This window comes from Bos mutus, chromosome 9 (assembly GCF_027580195.1).
Source record: "Bos mutus isolate GX-2022 chromosome 9, NWIPB_WYAK_1.1, whole genome shotgun sequence".
Classification (NCBI taxonomy): Eukaryota; Metazoa; Chordata; class Mammalia; order Artiodactyla; family Bovidae; genus Bos; species Bos mutus.
The window spans coordinates 39,165,091-39,191,273 of record NC_091625.1 but is presented as its reverse complement, the minus strand read 5'-3'; the positions used below and the strand labels follow the sequence as shown (position 1 = coordinate 39,191,273).

The following is a 26,183-nucleotide window of genomic DNA, read 5'->3' as shown; positions in this document are numbered from 1 at the left end:
TTTCTTAGTCATGTTCAGTGTAGTAGTCAGAGGCATTTTTCATTTCTCTTACAGTATTTTTGATTTCTAGCAGTTCTTTTTAGTTCTTTCTTAGAATTTCTACCTCTTTGCTTATATTGCCCATCTATTCTTGCATGCTATCTATTTTAGCCATTGGAGGGAGCTCTTAGCATCCTAACCATAGTTTTAAATTTGCAGTCTGATAGTGCCAACATCCCTTCCCTATCTGAGTCTGATTCTGGTGCTTTCTTTGTTTCTTCTGTGTTTTTTGGCTTTTGGTATGTCTTGCAATTCCTTCTGACAGCCAGACATGATGTACTGGGTAAAAGGAACTGCTATAAACAGGCCTTTAGTAATGTGGAAAAGGTGCTGGGGAGAGAAGGACGTGCTCTTCAGTCCTAAGAGTAGGTCTGTTTTTCAGTGAACCTGTGCCTCTGGACTATAGACTTCATAAATAATTTTCAATTTTTCACCCCACTTTGGTGGGACAGGATGACTAGAGCAGGCCAGAGTATTTTTCTTCCATGTAGAAGGCTAGAGCAGTTGGAGTTAGGTATTTCTCTTTTCCCAGGTCAGTTAGGCTCTGATGAAACTCCAACAGCTTGGGCTCTGCTTAAATAGTTTCTCCTGAGGGCAGACTTTGTTAAACACAGAACACTCTAGTGTATTTCAGAATGGTTCTTTTCCCCTCTCTGTGCCAGAAGCACAAGGAAATTTTTCACTGATATTCACTGTGAAAACCTGCCTCAGCTCCTAGTTGTGTGGGGACCCTGATGACTGGGTCCATTGGGGTTTTTTCTCTCTCAGATTTGTTTAGCCTGAGCCTCCAGCAATTCATCAGCTATGGTTCTATTTTTACTGTGGCACTGGTTCTCAGACTTGTGCTCATGGATTACACTCTGGTAAGCTGCGAGTCTCTGTATTCACCTGTTGGGCCTCTTCAGTTGGGGGGAGGGGTAGCAGTTTACCCTGTGACTTGGCCTCTCCAACAGATCTAAGAGGAGTTGTTGACTCTTCCGTTTGTTTGGCTTACTTGGTGGGAGGACAGAGTGGAGACTTTGAGTTTCTTACATGCTGGACATATAACCAGAAGTCCCTTGCACAAGTTTTTGCAGTTTACTTTGCCTACTGTGAGCTGTCCGGGGACTTTCTTCTTCCACTGCTTTTCCTTTGCTGAACGACTGCAAATATGGCATACCACAATGCTCTAGCCTTCATCTGGCATGAAAAGATCATCAACCGAACAACAGTACTCTGTTCTTTTCTCAATTAGTGAATTACTGTATTACTCTGTCATACTACTTTGTATTTATGTCCAATTAACACCCTAATTTAGTAAATAATAAGAAATTAGACTTTTTAATGAAGAGTGTCTTAATTGATGCTTTTGAACTGTAGTGTTGGAAAGACTCTTTAGAGTCCCTTGGACTGCAAGGAGATCCAACCAGTCCATCCTAAAGGAAATATTCATTGGAAGGACTGATGTTGAAGCTGAAACTCCAATACTTTGGCCACCTAATGCAAAGAACTGACTCATTTGAAAAGATACCCTGATGCTGGGAAAGACTGAAGGCGGGAAGGGGACGACGGAGGATGAGATGGTTGGATGGCATTACCGACTCAGTGGAGATGAGTTTGAGTAAACTCTGGGAGTTGGTGATGGACAGGGAGGCCTGGCGTGCTGCAGTTCATGGGGTTGCAAAGAGTCAGACACAACTGAGGAAATGAACTGAACTACTGCAAAAGAAAGGTTTTACTTTATATCTACCGGTATACTAGTAAATAGGGAATGACTTTTTTTTTGACATTTAGAGAAGACAAATGAACTAGGCTCAGATCTCTATCAATACATTAAAAGGAATTATTTAGTACCAGTATTACTGTAAACAATGCTGTAAAGGTGGCACAGAAACCTCATGCCAATAATGGATTACGATATGGTCATCCAGGTATCCAGAAATGTGTATGCTAATTTATAAAATTATCATTAAATAGAGTTCTCATAGAGAAAACCCACAAATCTCTAAGAATATGTATGTATATAAGCCCTGGTTTAAGAAAAACTGATGCTATGTCATGGAAATGAAACACTTTAAAAAAACAAAATGCTTCAATGAACAGGTATTCATTTAATGCCGCTTTAGTCTCTTTTAAAAAAACTATAGACTTGTATCACTTACCTCAATGCATGGCATTCTCCCAGAAAAATTAGCAGCTGTATAGCCAAATGTGACATTTGCTATCAGCTTAAGTCCTAGCTGACGTGCATCAAGCATTCGTGAAAGGACTCTGTCCTGCTTGTAAGCCTTCATTGACCGCTTCACCATGAGTCTAGTCTTCAAAATCTCCTCAAGCATTCTTGGTAGCACACCCTTTCTTACTGAAGGCTATCATAAAGGGGAAAAAAAAAAGAATGTTTAGGTCCCATAAATATTATAGGTTTAGATAATTAAGAAGGAAGCAAAAAGTATAACAATGGCCAACTGTCATGAATTGAAACAAATAGTAAGAGTGGCCACAAGACCAGTGGCAGTCAATATAAAATCATCACATTTTCTTTCTTTTGAAGAGGGCTTTTCTCCTAAAAGCTTCCTGTAATGTTTACAAATCTACTGTAGCACTACTATGTGAGCTCAGAGACCTCCAGGACGGAGGATGCCAACTAGAACGTAAAAAACCACACGAGTTCAGAGGGAAATTTTGTCACAACTTTGATCCAAACCCCCACTCTTTCAGAAAGACACACGGGATTTGTATCACTCATAACAAACCTCAGTTTTAAAAGATCTCATCCTAATGACCCCACACAGTAATCTGCATGGAACTCCATTTATCTACCTTGGAAGAATGATGAGCTGGGTTGACTCTGCTGACATTCAAACCTGCAGTTCCAGGGACTCTAGGTATTTCAAATCTGATGCTTAGACCACTAAGCCATCCCCTCCGGCCTATATTTATTAGCAATCTGGAAGAGGGGATGAATAGTGAGGTGATAAAATTTGTTGACGCCAAAAAAAAAAAATCATTTGTATTAATCAAGACTAGGGAGAATTTACGAGAACTCCACTAGGAATGAAAATCACAAAACAGTATTAACTTTGAGGATGATTCACAGACACGTGCAAGGTAATGCATGTCAGACTGAACAATTAAAACCTCAGGGATAGTATAATAACACTCCTGAATACTAAAAAAAAAAAAACTAACTTTCATTAAGCTTTACACATTGGGTCAAAATGTAGATGCAAGTTCTTAAAATGCTGTTAAATGGAGATAAAATAATAAGCTACTAGATATGCGACAATGAAAACATATTCTAACCTCTAATTCATTCTGTGTACCTTTTGAAGCAGCCATGTTTATGTTAAGACATGATGTGTTATTATGTTAAAATATAACGTTTTCCAAAATGGAATATATCCTGAACTCTCCTGGTAAAATTTTTCCTCATATCTAAATGGCTAATTTTAGAATATTCTTTAAACATAGCATCCTTTGATTGGTAGAGAATGATGCTACTTTTGCTAAGTACACCAGAATGAATTTGAGGGCTAGTGGGGTCCATGCTACCACCACCAACTACTCTACTGTCCCGTGATTCTTACAGACTCACTGCTAAGGAAATAGAAAAGGAATGAAGTTGGCATATGAGAGGCAATATAATCTTCTCCTAGATCTCTTCCTATTTGCCTTTGATTTATTCATTTATGAGGCTTTTTAGTCTCTTTTTGAGGGGAGACAGAGAGAGAAAAAAGAACTCTGTTATAAGTCTGGGTATCTTCTTAAAAATATAATCAATAAATATATTAGAGTATCACTTTTAAGACAGTCTTAATTTAAAATATATAGAACAATTAGTAAAGTGCATGCTAAAGCAGTTTTAATCTTTGTAAGTTAACACTGTTGTGATCATCACGTAGCTATCTAAGTCAACCAGATTCTAATAGAGGGCAGGAGGTATATATGCAATCTATTTCTTGCAATAGTTTATTAAAAAACTAAAGTCTAACAAAAGATTTAAACCTAAATTCATGCAAAATAAGATCATTATTTTTTTTAAAAATGATTTAAAAAATTTCTTAGAAGATTCCTTGTATCTTTGATTTTTTTGAGATATTGAAGTAAGCTTTTTTTTTGTATTATATGCCAACAACATCTAGATCATTAGCTCTCCAAAGGTTAAATCACAGTTGATACCTTTCATTTATAAGAGAGTATTACCTTGACAAAAGCTATCCCATTGGGGGACACTGTGATATCATGCCTAATTTGGTAAAGTAAATCTGGAGGTACTCTTAGAGAGGTACAGCCAAATTTGAATTCATCATACCTGTTAAGGAAAAAAAAAATTAAGCAAATACTTTTTCAAATCACAGAACAGAGATTCTGGGCATTTTAGGAATCTTTCTCATTCTACTGGAAATTCATTTTTAAACATCTAAACATGAATTCATATACTTAAAACGTTCATTTGTTTAGTTACCAAAAAGCAGTTCTTTAAATACAGTTTATTAAAAGAAACATTTCTTAAATGGCACTATTCTAAAACATATGGGGAAAATCTATACTGAAATACCAAATTTCACCTCAACATATGACTACCTTACACTAAATTACCTAAAGAAAAATTTAAACCTTAAATAAAAAGACTGTAGGGGCTTCCCTAATAGCTCTGTTGGTAAAGAATCTGCCTGCAATGCAGGAGACGCCAGTTCAATTCCTGGGTCAGGACGGTCCACTGGAGAAGGGATAGGCTACCCTCTCTAGTATTCTTGGGCTTCCCTTGTGGCTCAGTTGGTAAAGAATCTGCCTGCAGTGTGGGAGACCTGGGTTTGATCCCTGGGTTGGAAAGATCCCTGGAGAAGGGAAAAGCTACCCACTCTAGCATTCTGGCCTGGAGAATTCCATGGACTACAGTCCATGGGGTCACAAAGAGTCAGACACAACTGAGAAACTTTCACTTTCAAAAAGACTGTAAACAACTTTTCCAAATTCCTATTCTTATTAAAAAGACAGAATTACCGATACAATTTCCATAAAAGCTTTCTATAAGGAGTGAATATACTTTAGACTAAAACTATAACACTTGGTTTTAATTACACAAGAATATTAGAAAGGAAGGCCATTTCTTATGAGAAAAAATTTGACATGAATAAAATCTAACATTTGGCAATTTAACTTTTTAAAAGAAAACTATTTCTAAGAAAAGTCAAGAGGAAGTCACAGCTAAAGCTATAAGATCATAATCCTGACTGTTCCACTGAAAAGTGATTTATACCAACAAATTTTATATAATTCTTATTTAACAAGAAGTAAACAAGATACAACAAATATAACAAAGATTATATTTAATAAGATATAACAAATATGTCTTATTTAACAGATATACGTGAAAAGTGAAACATAAACTGCAAGGCTGAAAGTATTTACAGTCTTGTTCACATGAGTTATCTATCCATGATGCTGAATTAATCTACAATGATCCACATACACACACACAACTACAAAGAGTGGACTAGCTGTATTACAGCCCATTCATCCTGCTCAGAAGGGTAGTCTCATATGCAAAGAGACACTCAAAGAGAGTCTAAGTTTAGTAAGAAGTATGACGTGTAGCAAAGTAATTGTAAATATGAAAAAAACTTACTTCCCCAAGTTTTCCACGTGACCGAGGCAGGTGGAGAAACAGTAGTTGTATGCAATTACAATAGAAGGATACAGTGACTGGAAATCCAGAACGAGAACAGAGTTGCTATAGAAGCGAGATTCAGGCTCCATAATTAGGGGAACACACTGTGGGGCTCTCATCTGAGATCTCTGCTGTACACTAGGTGTCACAGGAATATAGTTCATTGGTTTAGCAATACGCAACATCATTGATTCCACACGGTACTGCAGGCAGAGAGGTGGAAGTAAGGAGAGAAGAAGAAACTTAAAAACAAATATACTGGTCTTCTGAATATGTCGAGAATCATGTGGGAGATGTTTTGTTCTTCAGAATACAGCTGCATGACTTTCTCACACCACAGTTACATAGTAATGGTTATTTCATCAGCTTTCATAACTTTTATAAAAACTGTAAAATATGTCAAATAACTTATACAACAAGCCAATTTTAAAAAGACACAGTTACATTTAAGATTTAAAAATAGCTATATCATAATAAAAGATGTAGAAGAGACAGCTGTACAATGTAACAATTTCATTGAAAAAGCTGGCCAATAATCTTTCAAAAATTTATTCGGGAAAATCAGAGGATGGCAATGAGGAGACTTGAGATGGATAAATGTTATCTCAATTTCCCAAGAAGGAAACACAAGGATTCCAAAACTGAAAGATAGGTTAATAATGGTCCTTCACAAAAATGAATCAAGCAATTATTTATGGTAACAGCTATAAAGTGGACAGTCTGTAGTTTGAGGGGGGAAAAACAAAAAGCACTCACAAAAACCAGTATGGGTTCTCTGAAATGTTCTCATATGGTTTTAAGGTATCTCTCTGCCTTTTATTATAAGCCAGCTCAAACAGGCTTTGAAACTCATGGGAGTATAAATAAGTAAAATCAATATAAAGCAATAAAATAAAATACAGCAACAAGTAATGCTAAAGTAATTAGAGCTCTAGGTTTGCTATATTTGCTGAATTGGTAGACTGGGGGAATGTTACAGACATAAAATAATCAAAAGATTTTATGAGGTTAAGGAATCTGAGTGATTTAATATAGTATCCCAGATGGCTTAGCACAGTGTTTAACACACTAAAAGTATTCAAATAAATATTTGTTGAATAAAAGCAGGAAACCATTTCAGCAAGGCATTTAAACAAAATCTTTCATGATAGCCTTGGGAATCTAATTAGAGAGATATGAGTTAAATGCCTTCTAAGGTCCCATTTATCTTTAATATTTAAAAAAAGTGATACAGCCCATTTACACTGATTCCCAAATCCTTCCTCTTTTTTTTTTTTTAAATATTAGTTATCTGTTGGAAGTTTTGGAACTCCCAAAAGTAGGACTGTATGACAAAAGAACTAGACTTTCTTTACCGCTTCTCCAGTTCTAAGCAGCTTTCAAAGCATCCCTAATCACAGTGACAGTATTTAGGAATAGAATATCATCCTCAAGGGCACAGCCATTTATTTTTTTATTACCATGTAAAATTCAGCAGTGGTCAAAAAGTTGGTATGGAGAGAAAATAAAAAAGCAAAGCTATTAAGTGAAATTAAGCTTTTCCAGAAAACAAAATGATAAGATTTGATTAACCAGCTACATACTAGTTGGTATCAGACACAAAGTTAAAAAAAAAAAAAAATCAGATCATTTCAACATCTCAAAAGTATATCATTCACATAGAACTTTCAAGTGTGCAATAAAATTGATTTCCTACCTGTGAACCCCTTGTCAGTACATGTAAAAACTGAATACCAAAAAGTCTAGCCATTTCACTGGTTTTCCCAATTAGGTCCAGCTGTTCTAACATTTGGAGATTTCCACGGACACGGCTAATATAATGATCAACCATTTTCCATCTGTTAAAAGAGAATCCACGCGATGAACATTTGGGAAACGTTTGGGTACTTGAAACTAGTACATTTTCATTATGCCAGAAATTACCTATTAAAAGTGAAGTTATTTTAGAAGGGAGTCACGATGGAGTCTTTATCAAAATATGTTAAGGATAAAGATTAGAAAACTGCAGATATTTCAAGGGCATAAAACCTAGTGAAAATATATAAAGTTCAAAACAGTACTTGTGATAAGGTGATAAGACTAATTATTTTTAATATTTTGCTGATCTTCCTCTATTTTTGCATTGGCAAGCAGTAACACTCTCTTAGATGCCACTGCTGATGATGCAGTAATTACACAATTATATTATTTTATCTATAGGCTTTTAAAGAACATGGAACCTTTAAGTCATCACTGTTAATACCAGTCTCAAATAAAAGTATGCACTGGCATTTTACGGGAAGAAACAGTGATTTGGTTGGTGGAGATTTAGAAAAATCAGGAAAATAATTTTAACGAGACCACACATAGGTAAACAAATATGTCATATCAGTATTTCCTGTGAAAATATAAATATTCTGTTCTTCGACTTAAACCCTGAAAACCTCTTTACCCTACCGTTTTATAAATAAGCAAACAATAGGGCTTCCCTGGTGGCCAGTGGTAAAGAACCCGCCTGCCAATGCAGGAGACACAGGTTTGATCCTTGGGTTCAGGAAGATCCTACATGCTGTGGAGCAACTAAGCCCAAGTACCACAAGTACTGAGCCTGTGCTCCAGAGCCCAGGAGCTGCACCTACTGAGTCCATGTGCTGCAACCACTAGAGCCTGCACACCCTAGAGTCCGTGCTCCACAACAAGAGAAGACACCACAATGAGAAGCCTCTGCATGGCAACTAGAGAGTAGCCCCCTCTTCCCACACCTAGAGAAAGCCTGTGCAGCAGTGAGGACCCAGTGCAGCCAAAAATAAATAAATAAAACTATTAAAAAAAAAAAGCAAACAACAAAACCTTCACCAAAGTTATGAAAGGAAGTTTTGATTTTAGTATTATTAGACTATAAAAATGACTCAAAGATATACGATAAAGAATAAAACCTATTCATTTAAAGAATATTAAGTTTCAAATATATTGTAACTTTTAATTATGTGGGTTTTAAAACAAGATAGTCATATAATAATTCAATAAACTTATTTAAAAACCTGTTCCTAAGACACATGATTAATCCATACAAAAAATGAGAAAATGAACATGAAAAGAAAAAAAAGAAATCACCCTATAATTAAAAAGATAATAAAAGTGTTAGTGAGGATGTAGAAAAGTTATAACCCTCACACACTGCAGTAGGAATGTAAAATAGAGCAGTTGCACTAGAAACAGTCTGGCAATTCCTCAAATTGTTAAAAACAGAGATTTAACAGAGTATAACCGACCAATTCCACTCTTAAGTATATATGTCCAAGGGGAATAGAAATATTCACCTACACCAAAACTTGTACAAATATTCATAACAGCATTTTCAAAATAGCCAAAATGTGTAAATAACTCAGGTGTCCATCAACTACTGAATAAGTAAAATGTGGTATATACCCACACAGTGGGGTATTATTTGGTAAAAAAGGAAATAAAGTATTAACACATGCTACACATGAATGAATCTGGACTGTATATTCTGATGATTCCACTTATATGAAAGGTCCAGAACAGGCAAATCTATGGAGACACAAAGTAGACCAGTGGTTGCTTAAGATGGGGATGCGGGGGAGAAGAGGTGAAGAAGGGAGGGTTGGAGGGTGATGACATGAAGAATGGAAATATTCTAAAATTTATTGTGATAATGGTTGCACAACTCGGAATACAATAAAAACCATGGAACTGTACACTTTAAATGGTGAATAGTATGGTATATGAGAGAATTACATCCAAATAAAACTGTTGAAAAGAACGAAGCAAACAAAAAAAACCTTAAAATTTATTAATACTCAATTTTTAAAGTAAAATGAATAGAAATACTGTTCTATAACTTGCATTTTTTACAATGTATTGTGACTATTTCTCCACATTTATGTATTTTTTATAGCTATTGAGTATACTATTGTATGGTCATAACAATTTAGTGTCTTTGTTGAGTATCTTTTATTACTATAAACAATGCTGTGGTGAACATTTTTCTTTTGGCCACCCCACGTGGCATGTAGAATCTTAAGTTCCCCGACCAGGGACGAAAGCCATACCCCCTGCAGTGGAAGCATGGAGTCCTAACCACTGGACCACCAGGGATGAGCATCTTTGTAGTTAAGTCTGTGTACAGATGCTTAAATATTTCCTTAAGCTAAATTCATAGATTTGGTCTTTTTAATATGAAATGACACACTGCTTTTTAGATAATCTTAATAATTTACATTCATACTAGTAAAGTGTTTCCATGCATCTCTGTCAACACTAGGGATTGCAATTTTAAAAATTATTTTAGTTTGATAGGCAAAAAAACTATATCACATTTTAATATGTATTATTTTAGATCATTCATATAATTCTTCAGTAATACATACAGCCAAATGTAAAGCTAAGATAATACATATATGTGGATTCAGTCAGTTCCTTTAAAATATATTAATTCCACTTTCTTGATTTTACTTGGCAAAAACATACTTATCATCCTATATAACACCTAATTAGATGTAGCACAATATGCATTTCGAACACTCTAGGGTTTATAAACAAACCACTGAATGTAGTTATTAATGTAGATATTAAGTTTAATATCAAGTTTCATTTTATTTACTGGTATATAACTTCCCCTAAGCTTCTATTTCTATAAGGCTTTGATCATAAGCTCAGTATTTTCTGTGATTTCACTTCACTTCCTTGAGATTCCTTAAACGAGATTGGAGGACAAGTGGACATGCTCAGAAAGCAGTTACTTCAAATATAGCAGATTGTTTTTAAGGCTCAATCTTCCTATCCTCACCATCATATGGCCTTATAATTCAGTAAGCAGCTCTACTCATTTCTAACATCAGATACATTAATTTTAAGACTATGTTCTTTATACAGATATTTTCTAAGCTTATTAACTATCCATTTTACCTTTAAAGAAAAGCAGAGGTGGAAACTTTCATTTCAGATTACAGACGAGTAACTGGTACTAGACTAGCTCTCTTGGATAAAAGATTCAGGGTAATTGTTTCTGGGCAGTGAGCAATAGGCAGTGCAGGACGATGCTCCTTGAGAGAAGGGAAACTCATATGAAATGAGCCTCAGGTTGTCTGGAGATAATTTCCTAAACCCAGTGCAGTATGCTAGGTCTGAGCAAAGTGTGGCTATACTGCTAAGCTGAGGAGACAAGAGTTTAGAGTTCAGGCAGGCTGTATCTGCAATCTGTGGAAAAGGGCATCTGTGCAAAGGGAAGGAGTTAGGAGTTAGTAGTACAGATGGGGGTTTCTTGTGAGTGGCCCAGGGCTACGCGGAAAAATGAGCAGGGAGAGGCTTACAAGAGAGTAGCAGTTGGGGACCTGAGTCTGGAACAGAACTTGTAAGACAGTGTTGTAGTTGAAGGTCTGGCCATGCCAGAGTGGAGAGACTTCATGAACCCCTTATGAACAACCAAAGCATCCAGCTGAGAGCTCAGAAAAACTATGTCTTGGGAGCAAGGCATAAAGTAAGGCCACCACAAGCAAACCTAAAACCAAGCACTAACAACAGGCCTGTGGGACAGAATATGGAGACTGAGTCTTGTCAAGCTGGAGGGACTTAGAGAGCACTTTCAGCATTCCCGAGATTCATCTTAACAAAGCATAAAAAGCAGGTATGCACAAGCTCAGGTGATCAGCCAGTAACTCAGTTGCTGGCTGGAACAAAATAAACATGCTTCAGAGGAGGATAATAAAAAACCAGAATCTGTACAACAGAACATCAGTAATATCCATTACATAATCATGCAAAGAAACAAAAAAACATGACCCACAGTTAAAAAGCAGTCAACAGAAACTAATACAGAGATGGTCAGGTGCTAAATTTAGAAACTATTACAAGGTATGTTCAAAAATCTAAAGAAAAGATATTCAAAAAGTTAAAAATACAGTATTAATGAGTGGACAGGGAAATCCACTGAATACAGAAACTATCAAAAGAAAAAACCAAATGAGAATGCGGGACTAAAAATAACTGAAATACAAAATTTACTGGTTGTTCTTAACAGCAGGTTGGTGACAACAGAAGAGTTAGTAAACTTAAAGACAGATCATAAGAAAAAAAATGAAGAAAAATGTACAGAGCCTCAAGGATCTGTGGGACACTATCAGCTAGTATAATATACATACTGAAATTATGGAAAACAAAGGCAAAAAGAAAGAAACTTGAAAACAGCCCGGAAAATGTAATTCTGCTTCAGATGTAGAAAGCTGCAAAAGCATGTAACTCCAGTCTAACAATGATAAAAACCTGGATAATATACATAATCATAAGTTTTACTGAAGCCTAAAGTAAGTTAAGGTTGTAAAAGAATCAGGTGAACTAAATTTCATAGTTTCAAACCCACTGAAGGACAGACAGGACACACAACGTATTTCATCTTTGGCAGAGAAGAGGAGGGAGAGGCAACTCATAAAAGCAGGTAAGAAGGAACCAGTTAACATGTTATTAAATTCTTAAAGGTCATGTATGAGCCAGCATGACTATTTAGAATCACTGGAAGCCCTAGACACTAGGGCAGGGCACAGAGAAATGAAACCTTGCAACTTCCTCCAACCCATCTCTCATATGAAACCTTGAGCTGCTTTGGGGCCAGGAGGAAACTCTCCAATCCTTAGGGTTTATGCAGAGATTCACTCTCTTTGGGAAAAGAAGAGATGCCAAAAATGTCTATGGCTGGGAGAAGGCTGGCAGTAAAAGCTGCACTAGAGGGAAGGGCAGGAAACCTCCCCTGTTCCAACTGTGTGCCTTGTACCAAGTAACAAGCAGCAGTTGTCTACCACTAGGAAAGGGGAAAGAAACATTCCCACCATAGCTTTCAGGCAAAGAAATACCACTGAAAAGGCAGGAGTAGAAGTGTAAGCCATTTTCCTCTGTGGGAGAGTCAGGAAACATACTTGGATCCGGCCCTGGCAGTGATGCAAAGCGGAGGTCCATCACCGTTGTGGGACGAGCAGGAATGCTGAAGGAGCCTCATCCCCAAGGCCTAGGAGAACAGGAACTCTCAAAGACTAACTCTGGGCCTGGGAAGTGAATAATCCCCCTGTCTCCACTCTGAGCCTTACACAGAGTAACAGCAGCAGCAGCCATCCACTCATTAAGCCTGACTTTTCCATACACTGGAAAAAGGAGAATGACCATTGATTCCTCATCAGAAATAATGACGCCACAGGAAAAGGGAATAAAATCTTTACAGCAGTGAAAGAAAAAGAATTCTCAACTCCAGAATTAGTGAAAATATCATTCAAATATAAGGGGGAGATGAAGACATTTTTAGATAAATAAAGGCTGAGAGAATTTGTTTCCAGCAGTCTTGCACTAGAAGAACTGCAAAGAAAACAATTCAGCAGTGTCTTAAAAGATTAAACATGCTAATCATGTGACCTGGAAATTTCATTCCTAGAGAAATGAAAACGTATGCATACAGTTTTATTCACAATAGCCTCAGACCAGAAACAACTCAACTGTCCCTCAACAGGTGACTGGGTAAACTGTGGTATCCTCATACAAATGATTATTATTTAGTAACATAAATAGGAACAAACTTTGGTTTGTGCAACATGGTTGAATCTCAACATGCTGAGTTTCTTAAAAGAAGACAGACACAAAAGGGTAGTCTGTAAATAATTCTAATAATACAAAGTTCTAAAACTGCAAAACTAATCTATAGTAATAGAAATTCAATTTGTACTTATGTGGGTGGTTAAGGAATAGTTAGATTAATGACAGCTGTATATGGGAATTTTCTGGGTGTTAGAAATGTTCTTTATCTTGACTGGGCTAGTGATTACAGGGTGTATACATTTTTCAAAGTCACTGCACAATATACTTTAAATGTGTACATTTTATTGTATATAAATTATACTCCAGTAATAGGGCTTCCCTGATAGTTCAGTTAGTAAAGAATCTGCCTGCACTGCAGCTGAGACCCCGGTTCAATTCCTGGGTCAGGAAGATTCACTGGAGAAGGGATAGGCTACCCACTCCAGTATTCTTGGGCTTCCCTTGTAGCTCAGCTGGTAAAGAATCCACCTGCAATGCAGGAGACCTGGGTTGGGAAGATCCCCTGGAGAACAGAAAGGCTACCCACTCCAGTATTCTGACCTAGAGAATTCCATGGACTGTATAGTCCATGGGATCACAAAGAGTTGGACACAACTGACTGACTTCCACTTTCACTATTGATTTTTAAAAAGAGATATTATCCTCTTTAGAATTATAAAACATTACCTGTATAGATCTGTCTTGTTATCAAACCAATCTGATAAGACTCGAAAAGTAAAGAGGGGAAAACGCTGATGAAGAACATGAAAGCTCACATTTTCAAAGGTGTAGTTATTTAGAGCCACCTAGGAAAAAAAAAAAAAAAAACTCCATTATAACAACACTCATACTTACATGCGAATTTGTTTCTAAAAGATTCTAAATATTAGTTCTAACTTTTCATATGATATGAAAGCTACTTGTAAAAATAATCTGTATTACAGTTTAATCACAATTAATTTAAAACTATGTAGACACTGCCTACTGGACAGAAATGTTTGTACTAAATTAACATTTAATTGGAAAAATAATCAGACCTGTAAGATTCAACTTGGTCATATAATACTTACTTCAGAGATTCCAGTTCTTATCACTTCTGTTTATATCTACACCAATAAAAATACTGACAAACAGATTATTTTCAAGCAAGTTAATTTTTTGTTCTTCCCATACTTACTTTCTGGTCCTGGATGACAGGCTGATTAACATGCTCCCACAGATTCAAGAATGAGTTACCTAGTTAAAGGCAGGCATTCATCCTGCTCACAAGAATTACATCAGTACTAAGACCCAATACATGGACATTATAGGGTCACTTAACTTCATCCCCAAAGCAAAAGATTAAAAAGAAATGGCAGAAATGTTTCTTTATCTTCAAAATATGTAAGTGAAAACTGTGTTACTGGGAAAAGAATACTAGAAAAGGGTCCAAATTCACAAAAACATACCTCTAGCTAGATGATCTCTCATAAATACCTACAAGACACAGCAATCTAGACAAAGACAGTTATTTCACTGTAAATGAAAATTATGGAATCAGCAGTCACCATTCTTAGGGCAGATTGGGGTTGTGAGGAACAGTTCAAATAGCACTTCACATTTGTATATAACCATCTTCAAATACTTTCTTTTCTACCTCTACAATCCAACAAGTACAAAACAGAGACTGAATGTTAAGCTCATCTCAGTCCAGTGACCCAAACTGGTCTCACTTTATCTACAATTTCTATCAATCTCCAGAAAAACAGCACCAAAATGTGGCATATTTCATGGAGTGTGTGTATGTAACTTACACCTGGACACACAGACTTTTAAACTTTGGAATGAGCCTATTTATTATAAAGTCACCAGTATAAAACAGATAATAACACATTATCTTGGAAGTAAATTACTACCATTTTTTAAAAAATTGGTATTGCCCTGGAGTACTTCCCTCAAAAATAAATGAATAACTCATTATCAAATCCCCATACTTGAATGACTCTTGTACATGTTAATGAATATTTTAATTTAGTTTAAAATTTTTTTCTATTTAGTTTCATAGAAAATGGAACCAAATATCTGACCTCAGGTAGTTACATGATTACCTAATACAGAGTACAGCACTTCAGACCAAACCAATACTTCTGCTAGAGTATACATCATCATTATAACAAGCAAAAAATCTCTCCAGAAAAAAATCACCTGGCAGCTCTTTCATTATGGGAAGACTTGAAGTCTCCTATGTAATAAGTTGATCTATAAGGATTAACTGGGAGATTCTGTGACCTCAAACTACACTTAAATAAAATTTTAGAAATTGGTCTGTAATACCTGAGGCAGATGGGAGACTTATGTTCTGAGTTGATTTTATTTCAAATAGATTAAAATAGATAAAATAGTTTATTTCATAAATTGGATTAAGGCTAAAATATTATAACCTTGTAGCACCGACTCTACTTTGGGTCTTATTAGGGTCACAAAAGTGTAAAAATGCTCAGCTATAATCCCAGCTATAAGTAAAATTAAAGAAAAGAAAACATGAAGTCTAAAATTAAGATACTTGGAATGTTTCTAATCTTTAGTGTGGTTTACTCCACAAGTTGACATATGAATCTAAAAGTAAGAATTAGGAGTTTGTTATTTGTTTTACAAGGCAATCTAAGTGAGTTAAACATTGGAATAATGTATTATGTACAACAGATCAAAGCCAGAACTAATATAAAGGAAGAAAGTGTTGTAGTCCTTGGCCATTTATTTACTAATAAAGGAATCGGCTGATGAGAGGTATGGTTACACTTTTCCATTCATAGAGTCAATGTGCAATATACAATGGTTAGTCACTTCAGAAACAAATTCTTCAGAATGGGGAGAGGCAATCAGAGAATCACTGCAGGGGAGCCAGGAAACAAAGAGGAAAGGGACAAAGAGGAAGGAGACAATGAGGAAGTGCCTGGGCCCTATTATTCTACCACCTTACTCTCTCAGTTGTTCCTCACTTCCCCAAAGTCTTCAATTACAAGTTCTGATTGACATAAACTTTATACAGAAATGCCAGGCTGGATGAAGCATAAGCTGTAATCAAGATTGCCAGGAGAAATATCAACAACCTCAGATATGCAGATGATACCACCCTTAAGCCAGAAAGCAAAGAAGAACTAAAGAGCCTCTTGATGAAAGTGAAAGAGGAGAGTGAAAAAGTTGGTTTAAAGCTCAACATTCAGAAAACTAAGATCATAGCATCTGGTCCCATCACTTCATGGCAAACAGATGGGGAAACAATGGAAAGAGTGACAGACTTTATTTTTTGGGCTCCAAAACCATTGCAGATGGTGACTGAAGCCATGAAATTAAAAGACGTTTGCTCCTTGGAAGAAAAGTTATGACCAACCTAGACAGCAGATTAAAAAGCAGAGACATTACTTTGCCAACAAAGGTCTGTCTAGTCAAGGCTATGGTTTTTCCAGTAGTCATGTATGGATGTGAGAGTTGGACTATAAAGAAAGCTGAGCGCCAAAGAATTGATGCTTTTTAACTGTGGTACTGGAGAAGACTCTCAAGAGTCTTCCCTTGGACAGCAAGGAGATCCAACCAGTCCATCCTAAAGGAAATCAGTCCAGAATATTCACTGGAAGGACTGACGCTGAAGCTGAAACTCCAATAATTTGGCCACCTGATGCCAAGAGCTGACTCACTGGAAAAGACCCTGATGCTGGGAAAGATTGAAGGTGGGAGGAGAAGGGGATGACAGAGGATGAGATGGTTGGATGGCATCACTGACTCGATGGACGTGGGTCTGGGTGAACTCCGGGAGTTGGTGATGGAAAGGGAGGCCTAGCGTGCTGCAGTCCATGGGGTCACAAAGAGTCAGACACGACTGAGCTAAACTGAACACAAATTTATAGTGAACCCATGAATTGTAATGTATGCATACATCCATTAAACCACCACATAGATGAAGAAATTTCTAGGGCACTGAAAGGCTGCCTTGTGCCCTTTCCCACTCAGTACTCACCAAAGTTATAGTCTAGGCTTGTTCATTTTAAAACTTCATATTTCCATACTTTAAATGGAAACATTTAACATGTACTATTATTTATCTGGTTTCTTTTGGTCAAAATTACCTTTGAGATTCAATAGCTGTTCAGTGCGACAATATTCCATCGTTCTTCATTGCTAGGTGGTATTCTTTCATTACAGCTGCTTACTCTGTACCCTACTAGACACCAGTTATTGGTGACAAGTCTATCTCCCATAGTGTTCTTTGACAGCAGGAACATCTCTGTACATCCTTCCCACTCACTTCTCACTCTGCACCAAGACTCAACAGTGATCTGTCTTTCCTCTAAATGTATGTATCATTTATGTCTCATTTGGCTCTTATATGCCTGTAGGGTCAGTGACAGATGGTCTATCAAAACCATATATATGGGAGATATGTGTATACATACACATCACTGCCCACCCCCACACTCATTTCAAACATGCTCTATGTGCCCAGAGAACTTTTTATCTGACTACTCCTCCTTAGCATCTGATTCCTCTGTTTCTCAAAATGTTTTCATTCACAAAAACGTGCTTGCATCAACCCTGCTGGCTCTCTCCATTTACTTCTCAGTGAGCTCATCCACACTCTAATGTGACTTCCAAGGCTGTACCTCTCATCCAGACTCTACCCCATAATTGGGACTTTCCTACTTAAATGTCTGTTGAGTATATTTACATGGATATATGACTGATATCTCATGCTCATTATTCTTAATCTTCAGTTTCCCATCTAAACGTGATCTTAAACCATCTATGTCAGAACCCTGATAATCATTCTCGACACATCTTCATTTGTTTGTACATCCAATTCTTGCATACTCTCTAAACTGTTTTGTGAATCCTGATATCACTGTCAACTTTCATTTGAGGAACTACAATAATGTTCTTACTGGTTTCCTTACCTCTGGTCTTCTCCCCTTCTACACAACTACCAGGAGACAAGTCTCTGAGATAAAATCACATCAGTGCCTCTGTATTACCTTAACCAACACAACGATCATACTCTGAGACCTGTGATTACCAGTAATTGTATCCTCTCCATAATTTCATGCAATCCATCCTCTTAACACTGTCTCCTTCTGGTTTACTCCCCTTGGTGCCTTGACCTCTTTGCTCCTAACCTAGCTCAATTTCACAGTCAATTATCATAATCCTAACCTCACACTAACATTTGGTTCTCTGCCCCCTCTTGATTCCTTTGTAATTAATTCAATTTTAGCAAAAACATAATTCTTTGCCTGCAAGCTGTGATGAAATCTAAACCTCTGTTACTCTGTACTTGAATCTGTGAATCTGAACAGTTGGCAGGTATCACTTTACTTTCCTGATGCAAATCTCAATTGGGTAGCCTAGCTTCTATATTTTCTTAATTAACCATTCTCAAATTCCCCTAGATGACACTTCTCTCTTCAAACCCAGAGAGCCCCTCCATACTGCTCACTCTCAGCTAAAAACAGTGTTTCTTATTTCAGAGAGAAAACTGAAGCAGGGGCTTCCCTTGTGGCTCAGTAGTAAAGAATTTGCCTGCCAATGCAAGGGGTCATGGGTTTGATCCCTGACCTGAGAAGAACCCACATGCCGTGGAGCAACTAATTCCATGCGCTGCAACTATTGAGCCTGTGCTCTGCAAGGAGACGCCGCCACGAGAAACCTGCATGCCACAATCAAGAGTAACCCCCGCTCGCTGCAACTAGAGGAAAGCTCAAGCAGCAACAAAGACCCAGCACAGCCAATAATAAATAAAAATTTAAAAATTATTAGAAAAAAGAAAACTGAAGCAACAAGATGAGAGCTTACACAAATTGTCACCCTCACATCTACCCACCTAACAACATCCGCCATGATAGTCTGCCTTCTTGCCTGCTAAAATAGAGGAAACAGCTATACCCTTAATCTTAATTTGATATAAAACTTAACTTGATCTAAATCTAAAACAGATCTGCCCAGATCTGTGCACTAGAGATGGCGTTCTGTAACAGCTGTTGAACTGAATCAGTTCAGTATTTGTTGAAACTGATCTATTTCCAACCTACTTTGCAAATTCTTGAAAAGCCTAGATTAAGTTGATATCTGGAAGTCCTCTAAATAAAATCCTTTGGGGGAAGAGTCATTTATTCTTTCATTCACTCAGTCAACAAGTATATCATGAGCACTATTAAGAGGCACTTTGTTACTGAGGATTCGGAGTCTAGAGGGAATAACAGTAATTCCATGTTAAAGTTATGTAGGACAGTGAAAACTATTAATAGTATATTAAAAAAATAAAATAAATTTTAAATCCAAAGTAACATTTAAAAAAAAGATATCCATTCAACTGTAAATTGTATCTGGGTGGTGCAACTGTTGTTGAGGTGTCCTAGAAAGAACAAGGGGGTTTCACTTTCACTTTGCAAACTCTTCTGTTTTTTTTAAAATAGAAAATATAAATTATTTTTAATAAAGAATATATTAAAAACAAATATAAAGACTAAAGAAAACAATAATAGAGTTAGAAATAGCTGAGTGCCATAGGGAGACACAAAGAAATAAAGATAATAAGGAGCTTCTGGAACTGTTTAAATCCATAAAAAATAGTCTAAGGGCCTCTAATAATTATAAAGAAATTCTTAGGGCCAAAATCATAACCCTTAAAGTTCTGTACAACCTGAGATACAAGACAATACTTCCCACAAGTGTACTCAGAATTTCATGGAAATTTCCAAATTGCCAGGAGTACTTTGGGTTAGAAAAAAGTGATAATCTAATTTGGCTCATCTAGCAAAGTTCGGGGAGACCAGGATAAATTACCCTACTCATAACTTTCTCACAGTTGTTCCTCACAGATACAAAAAAAGAGCAGAGATGTTACATATTCAGCCTAGAGTTAGAGAAAGCCCTTGACCTTGAATCTTCCATAAGGACTAAAAAAAGCCCTGAACTTTGAAAAAAATACTTACTCTTTAAACTGTAATTTTTTAAGCTACGCTATGCTATGCTAAGTCACTTCAGTCGTGTCTGACTCTGTGCGACCCCACAGACAGCAGCCCACCAGGCTCCCCCGTCCCTGGGATTCTCCAGGCAAGAACACTGGAGTGGGTTGCCATTTCCTTCTCCAATGCATGAAGGTGAAAAGTGAAAGTGAAGTCGCTCAGTCGTGTCCGACTCTTAGCGACCCCATGGATTGCAGCCTACCAGGCTCCTTGGTCCATGGGATTTTCCAAGCAAGAGTACTGGAGTGGGGTGCCATTGCCTTCTCCGGATTTTTTAAGCTAGTAACTGGTAATTGTTAGAGCTGCCTTTTGGATCTTCAGGAATGAAAAGACCCCTAAAACTAAGACTCGATGATTTAATTTTGTGTTTATACACTATGTGTTCATTCCAGGCAATATCAGAGACTAAAGTTTGAAATATATAATAGAATATATGAAACAAATACATCATAATCTCTGTACCTTTCATATCCTGTGCTGTGTCACTAGGAATTGCAGTTGACCCTTGAACAATACAGGGGTTAGGGGCACTGACCCTCATGCAGTTGAAAAACCTGTTTATAACTTTACAGTTAGCTCTTCATGTCTGCATATCTGCATTGCAGATTCAACCAATCTGTAGACTGTATAATACTGCAGTATGTATTTATTGGGGAAAAAAAATTCGCCAATAAGTGGATCTGTTTAGTTCAAAGCTATGTTGTTTGAGGGTCAACTGTATTTTTGAAATCACTGGGGCATTGATTATTGTACTGACAATATTTTAAGAAGAAACAACAGGATAAAATTATCCTCAAGTAGATAAATATATGGTACATTTTCAAATTAGATAAAATGTGAGCATAACTTCAGGTCTATGGGGCAGAGAGAGAATAAAAATGGGAAGGCTTTGCTGCTGGCTCAGTGGTAAAAAAAAAAAAAAAAAAATCTGCCTGCTAATGCAGGAGACACAAGTTCCATCCCTGGTCCGGGAAGATCCCATATGCTACAGAGCAAGTAAGCCTACGTGCCACAACTACTGAGCCTGTGCTTAAGAGCCTGGGAACCGCAACTATTGAGCCCACATACCACAGCTACTGACGGCTTTGTGCCCTAGAGCCCATGCTCTGCAATGAGACCATAATGAGAAGCCCTCCCACCTCACCTAGAGAGTAGCCCTCACTCACAGCAACTAGAGAAAAGCTCGAGCAGCAAAGACCCAGCACAGCCATAAATAAATGAATGAATAAATAAAATTATTTTTAAAAACAAGAATACCTAAATTTGATATTAAGAGTGTATTTCCTTATCTGGAAGAATTACTGTGTGATAGGTCCCAAAAGAATTGCAGAGAACATGCCTGGAAATTCAAATTTTTATATAAACCTAGAAAAGCCTGAAAAGATCACAACAAATAATAAGTGTACATTAGAAATAGAATGTAGTTTCAAAAGGAAGTAGTTGAAGAACAGAATCCTCTTTAAAATATAAACATTTTATCTGATATTTTAAGTCCAAAATCTGAGAATAGACCAATTTATTGTACATATCTTTTTTCTTACATTTTTGGTGAGTGTGATTGCATATTAGTAAGATAGTTTCATATTACCAAAACTCCTTTTCTGGGTCTCCAAAGACCCAACTGGAATGTGCTATTAACTATTTCCAAGTACTGTCTTTCTAGTATTTCTTGTTGAGTTGCTAAGTTGTGTCCAAATCTTTTGTGACCCCATGGACTAGCCAGATAGGCTCCTCTGCCCATGGGATTTCCCAGGAAAGAATACTAAAGTGGGTTGCTATTTCCTTCTCCAGGGGATTTTCCCTGACCCAGAGATCAAACCCATGTCTCTTGCATTGGCAAATGGATTCTTTACCACTGAGCCACGAGGGAAGTCCCTTTCTAATTCAGCTAGGTTTTAAATATCCTAATTTCAAAAAGTTCTTTCCCACGTCTACACTAAATTTTTCTTACTGTAATAAATTAAGAAGGCCAAGTTGAATTTATCTGGCCTTGTGAAAAAAGGATTTCAGAGCAAAAAGTGACGAAATTATACAACATTCCATACATACAAGATAACATTTTATGACAGCTATAGACTTACATAGCCAATGCTATTTGTGCTTAGACAGAAACAGGGTAAAAATCATCAATAATGAAGTTAAGTACTTTTATAGCTTTGCATTTTAGAAAGTAGTTTTTGTTTTTGAAACACTTAAGTATAATAAAAGTAATTCACAAGGAAGCATATACTACATAGGAAGCTATACTAATGTTCTATAATGATTAAATCATTACACTGATCTAATCTCTTACTTCCAAACCAAATTTCAGATAAAGTACCTTACCTCATTTCTCATGATTCTCCAAAGATTTAGTGTAATTCGGCCAACAATATTTATCTCACTCATTACATCTGATCCATACTCATCTCTTTCGGCTGCAAATCTATTCTCAGTTTTGTCATCTATAGAAATAAATACAGACTGCGTCAGGACTCACAGAAATCAAATTTCCAAGCGAACCGTAAGAAAATGAGAATAATAAAAATGAAGATGAAGATTAAGGATTAAATGTAATTCACAGTCTATTCTGTATTAGACTTAAGAGAATAATCATTATTTTGATAGGTTTTTCTGTCCTCTAAGTTATGAAAGAATTTTGTGAAATAAATGTATCTGAAAACTGTACATATTTTTAACAATAAAACATATATATATATATGTATTTTTAAAATAAATCCTTTTCTCTTTAAATATGATAATTACGTGCTCTTTTTATGAATACCTAATATCACATCATTCTTTGGTGTTTGGATGAAAAACATTTATTATGAAACTTGTCATCTCTTGCAAAAAAAAAAATGGTAGAATTTTTAACCTAAACAATTCTCTGAAAATTTGTTGACGTTAATTAATGATGTTCGTATTGAGGATGAAATTCTATTAACTATATATAAAGAACTAGTTGAAGAGTACCTCTTATAGCATATAGACTTCTGAATTTAGTTTTTCTAAGTGATAATTATATCTAGAATAGAAATCAAAATGTGTTTCTAGTATATAACACTGGGTATAAATGAATGTTGTTGATTAGAGGCTCTGGAATAACAAGTATATTCATCAACTCAATGACATCAGTTTGAGCAAACTCCAGGAGATAGTGAAGGACAAGGAAGCCTGGAGTGCTGCAAGTCCATGGGGTCGCAGAGAGTCAGATACGACTGAACTAAACAATGGTATTTGAATGTCTGTTGAGTCCAAGAACTTTATTTTAATACAGCTACTTTATTATGTTTGTACTATAGTGCAAAATAAAAATTGTACTTTCTACTCAGAAATGTTTTATCTTGCCCCAGGTCATGTAGTAACAAAAACTAGTATTCTAAACCTGGGTTAGTTGATTATAAAGACAATGTAGACACACCTACCACTCTTCTTTATTTTAGAGACATAATGCTTAAAAGATTTGTTCAAGTGTATAGCATAGTGATTTAGCATGTTTGCAGATTATATTCCATTATAGTTTATTACAAGATAATGGGTACAATTTCCTGTGCTCTACTGCATGAAACTAACACTATATTATAAATCAATTTAAAAAAAGGTTTCAGCTTAACACCTACATAATGTTTATTACATTCTCAGGCTCTGTTCTCAGTATTTTACAATCACCCTATGAGATAAGTTCCATTACATCCCCATTTTACAGATGAACAAACTGAAGTATCGATAGGTTAAGTAATCTATCCTGTTGGACATCCAAATCCTGTTGGCCAGGGCTCGAACCCAGGTCATCTTTCTGCAGAATGAACTGTTTACCACTAGTGCTCTTTACTACGCTTCCTTAAATCATGCCCTTTCTACCGTTTCATGCCACCTCATAAATGGTTTCAGGAATGTTCTAAAAGGACAGGAAGTTTCATTCATTATTCTGAAGTCATATACCTTGTTACAAATTAATCAACTAGTAAGTGCACTGAACACTCATGCTACCTATTCTCAATGTTCAGAACCCTATCCCCAATGAAATGATGTAAAAACTGAAATGTATCACTATTCCTCACTCAAGGGACACAGAAGCTACAAAAAATTAATTCCATGAAAAGCTAAAAGCAGCTATCTTTTTATCCTAAGATTTTGCAAAGCTCAAAATATTTGCTGTCCTTGAATCTTCTGGCTTCAACCCTTCTCTTTCCGTTTACCAACACTTTGGATATTTTGTTGACTTCATAACCCCTTTCAGGAGGCATCTTGATTGGTTTTACTAATCTTCTATTTGACCTTTAAGCCTCTGGAACTATATGCTACTTTGTCCTAGTCAGACTTGTGTGTGTGTTGGGGGGGGAGGGGGCCTTTAAAACAAAGTTATTAAAAATTTGGTAACTATAAAGAAAACATAATTTTAAAAATGCTTTAAAAAAACGAATTTTGGTATGAATGTTATTATTGTCTCCCTCTTCAATTAGAATAACACTTTTGAGAAACAGACTTCAAAATTCATGTAATTTTTTAGCCTGATACCCCCCCCCAAAAAAACAAGTTAGTATTTCTCTACCATCTCCTCCTTCCTCACCAAATAGATAAAACATAGAAACAGACAAATAAAATTATGGTATGCCAAGTCAAAGAAATGTTTTGTACTTCATAATGATTATAAAGACTATCTCATAAAGCAGAAAAATACTTTTGTTAAAATAATGTAAAAATGGGATATATGTATGATTAAAGTTACATAAAAAATAAAGATCTGTATTCTTTTGTTTGTTTTTTAGTCACTAGTTGTGTCCCACTCTTTCGTGACCCCATGAACTGTACCCGCCAGGCTTCCCTGTCCATGGGATTTCCCAGGAAAAGAATACCGGAGCAAGGTGCCATTTCCTTCTCCAGGAGATCTTCCTAACCCAGGAATCAAACCCATGTTGCCTGCACTGGCACGCAGATTCTTTATCACTGAGCCAGTAGGGAAGCCCAAAAGACCTACGTATGTATATGAAAAATGACTGAAAGGAAAATAAACAACAGGTATACTAACGGTATCTATAGCAGTGATTACAGTATTTTTCTTTCACTTCTCTTGATTTTTAAATTTTTATATAGTGGAGTTATGATAGTATCTAGAACTTACACAATTTAGTATTAAAAATTAGGCTAGAACAATACTCTTGTCTTTATTTGTCCATAATTTGCTCTGTAGCTGAACAAACAAACATTCACAGTGTCCTACCTGGCACCCGAGAGATCATCTGGCATAAGTCAACACTGAGTGCAGCCGCCCTCTGTAAGAGGTAACCCCAGGAATGCATCTGAATCTCATATCCTATAAGAATATCAGGATCATACCTGAAGAAGAAATGAGAAAATTAAACCTTTAACCAGAAGGACAGCTTCTTCATTAAACAAACTACAAAATTAAAAATCTATTTTTTATTATATTTCTCAGGAAATATTATATTTCTCAGGGAAAGGGTGATATAGTGTTTACCTATAGAATTTCTATATAGGAAGGAATGGGGCATTTAGAGTTCTAAGTTTGAAGCTACTTTTGTAAAGCAAAAGTAGTTTCTACTTAGATTAGGTGTTTACTTGATATGACTTGAGAAAGAGGCTGCTAAAAATTGGGGTGGGAGGCAAGCATTACCAGTTAAATGCATGAATGAGGGTAAAATTGAGATATAATGTGGGCAGGGGTGGGGTGAAGTATGAGGGCATGTGTGGATACTATTTTGAAAATGATCTCCCAGGTCATTCTGTTGTCACTTTCTACCCCTCTATGCTCTACTGTCCTTAAACAGTTGTAATACTGAGAAAGAAATGGAAACTTCTTCCTTTCCCTCCAATTTTAGTAAAGACTTTGTCCTCACATAAAGAAAGGCCTCAACAATGACAAGTTTGCCTCTAAACTTAAGAGAAAGGTGACTTAGTTTAATGGGAGAATGAAATATTAATAGGGATAAGATTAATGTGGG

At 36.3% G+C, this 26,183-nt stretch overlaps 1 protein-coding gene across 8 annotated transcripts in view; it reads right to left on the bottom strand.

Moving 5' to 3' along the window:
- Positions 1-26,183, bottom strand: part of REV3L (REV3 like, DNA directed polymerase zeta catalytic subunit) — a 180,017-nt gene that overhangs the window by 24,960 nt on the left and 128,874 nt on the right. For all 8 annotated transcript variants that reach the window (XM_070376418.1, XM_070376420.1, XM_070376419.1 and 5 more), the window contains 7 exons: positions 25,442-25,557; positions 22,564-22,682; positions 13,931-14,049; positions 7,386-7,527; positions 5,648-5,892; positions 4,222-4,330; positions 2,181-2,387 (listed from right to left, as the gene is read on the bottom strand). In XM_070376418.1, the coding sequence (XP_070232519.1) occupies positions 2,181-2,387; positions 4,222-4,330; positions 5,648-5,892; positions 7,386-7,527; positions 13,931-14,049; positions 22,564-22,682; positions 25,442-25,557 (1,057 nt within the window). The remainder of the gene's footprint in view (positions 1-2,180; positions 2,388-4,221; positions 4,331-5,647; positions 5,893-7,385; positions 7,528-13,930; positions 14,050-22,563; positions 22,683-25,441; positions 25,558-26,183) is intronic.